Source organism: Stegodyphus dumicola, chromosome 10 (genome assembly GCF_044657685.1).
Source record: "Stegodyphus dumicola isolate Sdum_Otavi_A_Nest chromosome 10, ASM4465768v1".
In the NCBI taxonomy this organism is placed as follows: domain Eukaryota; kingdom Metazoa; phylum Arthropoda; class Arachnida; order Araneae; family Eresidae; genus Stegodyphus; species Stegodyphus dumicola.
Window position 1 is genome coordinate 4,981,192 of NC_140777.1, and position 8,259 is coordinate 4,989,450.

At 28.8% G+C, this 8,259-nt stretch overlaps 1 protein-coding gene across 1 annotated transcript; it reads right to left on the reverse strand.

The window, feature by feature from the left end:
- Positions 1–2,369: 2,369 nt before the first annotated feature.
- On the reverse strand, positions 2,370–7,752 carry LOC146994858 (THAP domain-containing protein 2-like). The gene is made up of 2 exons (XM_085824590.1): positions 7,417–7,752; positions 2,370–5,211 (listed from the first exon to the last, which is right to left on the reverse strand). The coding sequence occupies exons 1-2, from the start codon at positions 7,570–7,572 to the stop codon at positions 4,981–4,983; spliced, it is 387 nt and encodes a 128-aa protein (XP_085680716.1). The 5' UTR covers positions 7,573–7,752; the 3' UTR covers positions 2,370–4,980.
- Positions 7,753–8,259: the final 507 nt, after the last annotated feature.

Here is an 8,259-nt window from a genome sequence, read left to right on the forward strand (position 1 = left end):
TCAATTGCGGTTTCATATCTCACTTTTTTCAAAACATAAAGCAGTAAATTTAGAGGTATGGTTGTAAGGATCCTAAGTTCTACTAACGTTTATTTTATTTTAAATCTTTACTATCACTTCTAATTTTCTACTTCCGGCCAGAATTAAAATCGTTAACTTATTTATGCAAATTTGTCTTGCTAACGCCAAGTACTTAAGTTGTGGCTTTTTGCCAAGCAAGAGAGAGTGAAGTGATGCACAACTTTGCACAAGAGCGAGTCAGCTTGGCGACGGAGAAGATGAAGACCCGATACGACACAAGAACTACTGAACATCAATTCCACGAAGGAGACAAGGTGTGGTTGTGGAATCCGACTCGACGGAAGGGACTCTGTCCGAAATTACAGTCACCTTGGGATGGTTCGTTCCAGTACCTCCTATAAACGAAGCCACGGCACGCCGCACACTACGTCACTAAAGTCGTCCTTATGTACAGAAAGCATGGTTGCCACATGAAACCACTTATCGCTGTTATTCCTTTAAGAGGAGAGAAAATGAAAAGTAGTTTTTATTTCCTTGCATAAGGCTTACTATATCGTTTGGTTTTAAATATATATATATATATATGTGTGTGTGTGTGTGTGCGTGCAAATATATATATTCCGATTTGATTTCATCGACTGCATTTTCTAATTTCAAATACCTAACCTTACTTTCCTTATATATTTTTACGCTTAAAATAATAACAGTATAGTAAAGAAATTAATTCAACATACTTCAGATTAGTAGTAATAAATATATACTGAATATCTGGCTGATGCTGGTTTGCTTTCTGAAGAATATATATTTTATTAAATATTTTCTTCCTTAACAAAGAGGATAACGCATAATTAAGCAAGTTTACAGTTGATTAACACTAAAAATCCTTAAATTAATTTTAATCAATTTTTAACGGCACTTTCTGTTTCTCGTAAATACAAATTTACACATAATTGTTTAGTCATTTTCCGCTTTTTTTTCACTTCAGTGTGGGACTGAATTTCTTAACAGATGAGAAACCTGGAGAATGATTTGAAAAATACTATTTTTTAGCATCTATCAATATTTATTCATTGGTAGTTTTAAAATACGGTAGCAAAACATTTCATATATTTAGGCATTTTAAATTAGATCATTATATGAGAATACATAACTGCATCTTCCCCAATAATAAAAAAAAAGAAAAATTGTAAAAATTCAACAAACTTGACACTTGCTAGGAATTCAAAATTCTTATTGTTTCTTATTCTTATTTGTAACATCCCTTTTGTCTAATTATGTGCATATAATTTTTTTTGTAACTTGTAAATTTTTGTTCCTGAAAGCATTTCATTGTAACTTATTTGAGAATTTTTTAGCAAATGATAAATATGAAGTTTATATATGTACTTACTGGAATTTTTATCAGGGTAATCAGTAGGAACTTTTAAAACATCTAAATAGATCAAATGTCCTCAATTCTTAGAATTGAAAGAATAACAAGTTTTATGTATTTTCCTATTAGAAATGAAAATAAATATAGCCTGATTGTTAAGATGTAAAGTAAGATTTAAAATTTTCAAAATAATTCAGATTTTTATTAAAGGAAAGCAACACAATTAGGATGCAAAACATATAAAAAGGATTTTATTTATTTTTTTTGGCCTGAATTTTTTGTACTAGTAAATTTATAACTGGAAGTAATAGGAAATGGCATTGCATACTACAGTGGGAAAAAGGGTGGGATGACTATTTATTTATGTAACTTGATGCTACTTATTTTTTATTACAGTTAAGTCTTTTTAATATCAAAATAGTTTAGTATAACTGCATGAAGCCTTACAGCTGAGAAGGATTAAAAATATTTTTTTACTCAATTTATTTTTGATAAGTTTTCCCCTGTATATGTACAACCACATCATTAGAAATTTTAATTCCAAAGTATTTAATTTTAGTTTTGACAGAATTTAGCATGTATTACAATGAAAATATTGTATAAGAATACAGTGAATTTCCTCCATAAAAATGCATGAATATCTATAAAAATGACTCATATGGAATTGTAGGTAAAACCAAATTGTATTTATTTTCTTCTTACAGTGTAAAATTAATGTAATAAACATGTCTGCTTCAATTAAAATAACATTAAAAATTGCAAGATACTGATTTCAAAATCTAAACAATATTAATATTAATTGGCAAAGTATTTTATCTTCAAAAATCAATATTTCTCTAGTTTACAATAAATACACCTATTTTGCACAAAATGATATTATATAAGAGACTTAACAACTTTAGCACTTTACTGTCATAATTAGTTAACTATTACAAATGCTTTTTTTTTTTTTTTTGTGTGTGTGTGTGCATGCATTTTGAAAGAGTTGGTAAAGATTTCACAACACAAATAGAAAAAGCACTATTTTTTTATTTAACATACTATCTACATTCTGCAAAAAATATTCATTTAAATAAAATGAATTACAAGTTAAGTCTGAAGATAATAAGAAACAATAGATTAGTGTCACTATCTTATTTTATAAAGTTTACTAACTTATAAACATAGTATATGTCATTTCTGCTGTATGCATAAATTATTTTTTTAATGTTTTCAATTTCCGTTGCTTATTTAAATTGTTACTTAAAAGATTATCATTCAACTTTTTGCAGTAATTATTTAGAAAAATATTCGTTGATGCTTGTATGATGTTTTTCAAAATAATTTGAGGGTCATGAAGTTTAGGACAGTCATTCAACTCTAAAAAAAATTTTTCATGAAGTAAATTTAGAGTAATTTTACACACTGTAACTCGTGGATTTGCCGAAAATAAAAATTTTTGCTCATATTCATCTGAAATAAGTTTCTTAACAACAATAAAATTGTATGTAACAGGATGAGGATACATAAGACCTCTATCAAAAACCTTAATCCATGAATGAATATTTTCATCGTTTTCTAAAGCTAACTCCTTATCAATAGTAATATTGGATTTACATACATCACATTTTAACTTTTTTAGCATACTATAACAGCAATATCCAGCTATATAAGTCAAAATAGGTACATCCAATTTTATGTTGTGTATATCACTATCTTCAACTGTTATTTCATCTATGAATGTTTGTACATCATGTCATCAAAAGTTTGTTCTTCAGTGTCTTTAAAATCAGATACATGAAGAGGAATATTTCCAAATTTTGAAGAATTTATTAGGGTTGGTAATGTACTCTGAAGTCTTAATTTACCCTCTATTTCATAAACCTGTCTGATAGAAATATTATGGTGAGCTCCAGCCAGTTGCCTGTACTTACCAAATCTAGCCTCTAACATATCTGTTTGTATTTTTCCAAGTAAAAGGTATTTAAAACCCAACTCATTTATACAATACCTTGATATCTCAATTAAAGCATACGTTGTATGGTATACTGCAAAGTGAGTTTCTTTGGTTAGGCAACCAGAGGTTAAATTCAAATTTTTCCAACTATCTAGCCAATTCAAAAAGTTATTCATAAAAACATATTTTTCATCATTTTCTGCCACAGTGAAAGGTGTTTCAAATACATTATTTTTATGAACCCCTTTAAAAATAGATTTCACATTTACAATTGACCACCATGTGTTTATTATTTTAATAAAGTTTCCAGATAATGCTTCAACAACATTATCATTAAAAATCTGCAATGCAAGCTTTACACTTTGTTTTTCTAAGTTAGTTGGGTATAGAGCTTTTATTGTCAGACCATAAGCATACTTTAATAACTTACCAGTTTCAGATTCATGTAATTTTTTAATACAAGAAAAAGATGCAGTTTCAATATGTGAAGCATCATCAAAACTTGGGAAAAACATACTCTGATTATTATTTTTTTGATTTATCCAGTTATTTCTAATGCATTTTAAAATATGCACTGTATCAATAATAAAAAACATTGGCCTAGATTTGTCAACAGGGTTTTGATAAACAATACTAACTTTAGGTTGTTCGGAAAACAGAGACGACAGCCTTTTTATTAATCGAATTATTGTCAGTGACAATAGCAATAATTTTAAACCCAATATTTTCTATCCCACAACAATTTTTTTAATATAAATATACAAATTATCCGCACTAAGTGTTTTCACCGGCAAAATATGTCCAACATCCTTATAAACAGATAATAGGCTGCGAATCATGAAAACATATGCACTAGACGCAGCATTTTTGCAATTATATGCCATTCCACACAAATTACCACCTTTATAATCAAATGCTTGATTTAGATGAATTTCATCAATCATTAAAATAACAAGCAGATCTTTTTCTGATAGTTCTTGAAATTTAAATTTTATGTAGCTTAGGAACTTTTGGTTGTATTGTTCATTTATTGGATATATATTAAAATCTGAAAAAATTTTCTGAATGGTCTGTGGATGAGGCATAATAATATTTTCTGAATTTCGAATAAAATTATATGCATGTGGTGAAATTGTGTGAAGTAAAGTGGAAAATATTAGAAAGTCTGCAGAATACCTATATTGTTGTTTTTCTGAATTCAAGTTTGATAGTTGCTCAACGAAAAAATTTATTTCATTGTTTTTATGTGGAATTTTCTCTTTTAAAATTGTCATTAATTCATTTACAATTTGTAAATAATTTTGAATACTGTCTTCAGATGAATCATTTGAGGCAAATAGGTCTAATTTCTCTAAAATACTTAAAAGATCTTTAAGGTTGTTAATTTTTGATGGGATTACATATTGCTTCAGTGATTTAATAGGTATATTTCTAATTGCTACAGATATATTCAAATTACAATCAATAAATAATGATTTTAGAATTCTTGGATGATTGTCATTAGAAATATTAAGAATCATAGTATGTATAGGCCTGTGTATAACTATCCAGTTATCTGGTAAATTCACAGTATTAAAACAAATTTTTAGTTCATCTAAATTATAAAACATTTGTTTTCGTTCATACTCTTCCTTTTCAGCTAAGCTACAGGCTAAGGATTTTCGAGTGCATCTTGTTCTCTTTTGAGTCTTTTATGCTCTGGTGATTCCCTTGATGAAACACTGGAACTAAGATGACTCGGACCATCAGGAAACAGACTTGGAATTGCACCATTCTTTAAACGAGGATATGACAATGGTATAATGATCTTATTTCCAGTTTTCTCATCAAAGAATTCAGTTTGCCTCAGAACATCCTCTTGCTTGAAGTGAAGTTCACACACCTTTTAATATGAAAAAGAACAAATAAATAAACATGCATCAAAAGGTTAAACAATTATAAAATCTTAAGCATTCGCCATCCTTTAAATACATGCACAGTCTAATAAGGGTTTTAATGTATTTTTATTTAATCATGGCAAAGCACTCAAGAGCTATCTGCTTAAGGGAAGGGTTACCATTGTGGAAAACGTTCATCATTTAATTTCTTTAAAAATAATACAGGGCGATAATGTTTGGATGGTAACAATTTGAAGAGATATAGCCATTTAAAGTGCACAACGCAAAAAAGTGATGCAGCCATTTAGAGTGAATAATGCAAAATCTTAAAACAAAACTAACTCTTTTGGGCTAAAAAGAGCCATGGATGCTGTCAAAAAGTTTTGAAAAGTGCAAATAATTAGCACATGTTTGTTGTCATATGTCAAATGCATATAACATAAGTAATATTTAATTGATACATCCTCAGGTAACATACAATTGCTCATGTATATATAATTGCTACATCCTAAATATTTCTTTCTTCAGTTATTTGAAAACAACACTTGGTTATGGAATTACATTCAAAATGGTGATAATACAATTATAAAAAGAATAAGATTAACCATCAGTTGATGGATAAGAATAAGATTAACCACATTCATTCGTACCATTCAAATATAAAGTTACTGGCTCTTTTTCTAAACATTTTTACAAATGATATATGACTAAATATAATGATAAATGATTTTTACAAATGATATTTCACAACCAGAAGTACAAATTTACTTGTGTGCCTATGAATGTTTATATTTAAGAGCATAAAACATCATTAGTCATTAAAAAAATTCATTTTTCTTGAATTATTGAAAACATGTATAAGTGCTAAAATATGATACACAAAGAAAAAAACAAGAATTTGTATATTTAACAGTTTATTTGCAGTAATTAAATATTTTAGGCTATTCTTATGTAATTTTGGAGTGAAATATTCACATTCATCAATCGTGTTTGACATTATATTACTGTGGAAGGCTCACTAGATTGCTTATTTTCCATATAATTTTCTTAACTTTTTTCAAAAATTTTAAAAGTTATATAACTTATTAATACAATGAAACATTTTCATATTCCACTGCAACAAGTATAAATAAACAAAACCCCTTATATAAGTGTTTTTAGATAAGAAATTAATGTAAATTTCAAGCCCACAAGAACTTACTGCCAGTAGCAAGTGAACCACTGTAACAAGGTAGGTGTTATTGGCATAAGAAACTCGTACTTTTATAGATGTGTGTGTGCATGAAACAATTTAATAGGCTAATTAGGATTTATGCTAACATGTAGTGAAAACTAGTAAGCTTACAATCTTAGGCAATATTATTTGAACAAGACAGTTTAATTTAAACACCTTGTAACTTATTCCAGAAATTAAAATAATTACTGTCAAAACTAGTCCATTTATACGATTGTTTTCTTTTACATATATTTCATAATTTTTTTAAGGATTTTAGAATTAATAAAGTTTAGAACATTGCATAATTAGCATTAATTTCCTGTTCACATGAGTTACAAGCAAAATGCATTTTCAAATGCTCCTAGCATATAATAAAGGGGCATTGCATACATTCAGTTTTAAAAAGAAAAAAAATAAAAATAAAATAGGTGAAACGAGACTTATCTAAATCAAAAGAAATAGTATACCCAAACAGTTAAATACTTATATCTAAAACAACTTTAAATTAACGGCTTTAAAATTACGACTTGAAGCATTTTATATTTATCTACTTAAAGTTATAATATGAACTTTATAAGGTTGGTGGATTTTCTATTGACTAGTTATTGAGAAAAGGGTCCATTTTATAATCACTTTAAAATTCAGTATAAGCTCTGTATAACATAAATTCCTGAAAGATTAATCAATCCCAAATCAATGTGCGTGTTATAAAGATCCCGACGCCGAAAATATAAATTACTGAAAGAATTCATTAATAATACTCATTCATAATGGGATAAGAGAAATTTCTGCCTAGTAAATAAATATATAACTATGCTTGTATAGAAAGTAATTAAAACTTCGTTTTATTTTCTATGGTTGAATACAATGGAACTTTAGTAAATTATTTCCCTTGCATTGAGAATTTTTTGTTCTCGCATTTTCAAGTCATGTTTCTTTCAATGACATTAATCTTTCAGGAATTTTCTAATTTAAAAATGAAATGCATGCTTACCTTTGAATGTTTCGTAGGCTTGAATCCATCTTTTCGTTTGCAGTTCCAAATCCATTGTTTTCTCAGTTGTTCTTCCGTAGGAAAACTAAATACAGCCACCTTCGGGCCATTCTTATAATTTCCTTTGCATGTTGCAACACAGCATTTATGTGGCATAATAAAAAATAAATAAATTTAAATGAAAAATGTTCTATTAGAGCACACTACACTTTCAAACAACAGTCAGTTCACTACGCTACGACACCGAAGTATATTCTTTCATTCTTTGCCGCGAGGAAGATGGTAGGAATGACGACTTAGATGACGTCAGACCGTTCAAGCAACCCTAGAGGCTTGGCTTCGTATATAGGAGGTACTGTCCGTACACGGTCCTAAACAGGCTGAATGACGTCGTGGTTCGGATTCGTAAGTCTTCGAACTCTAAACCTAAAGTAGTTCATTACGACAGGTTAGCTCATTACTATGGCCATAGTACGTAATGTAAATAATTGTAAATAGTATAAGACCATGGTCCTTTTTGTTTTTAGATGTGTTTTTGATTTGATTTGTATTTGATAGCATTTGATTTGTTTTATTTATTGTATTTATTGTTCATGTTGTTTAGTATTGTAATGTGATGCTTATTAATGCATTTATGCCACAGTTGTAAGTTTAGCTTCCTGTCCAGGGATTGTACTGCCCGGGACGTGCAGTCCTTGGGAAGGGGGCAGTCTTACGAATTTGGTATTTAAAAAGCTAATGTTAGTTCAATTATAAATTAAATGGTTTTATTTCCCGCGCAGTGCAGCGCGTGACGAATATTAAAAGAAAGCTAAGCCGGAAAAATTGAAAATACAAGAACAC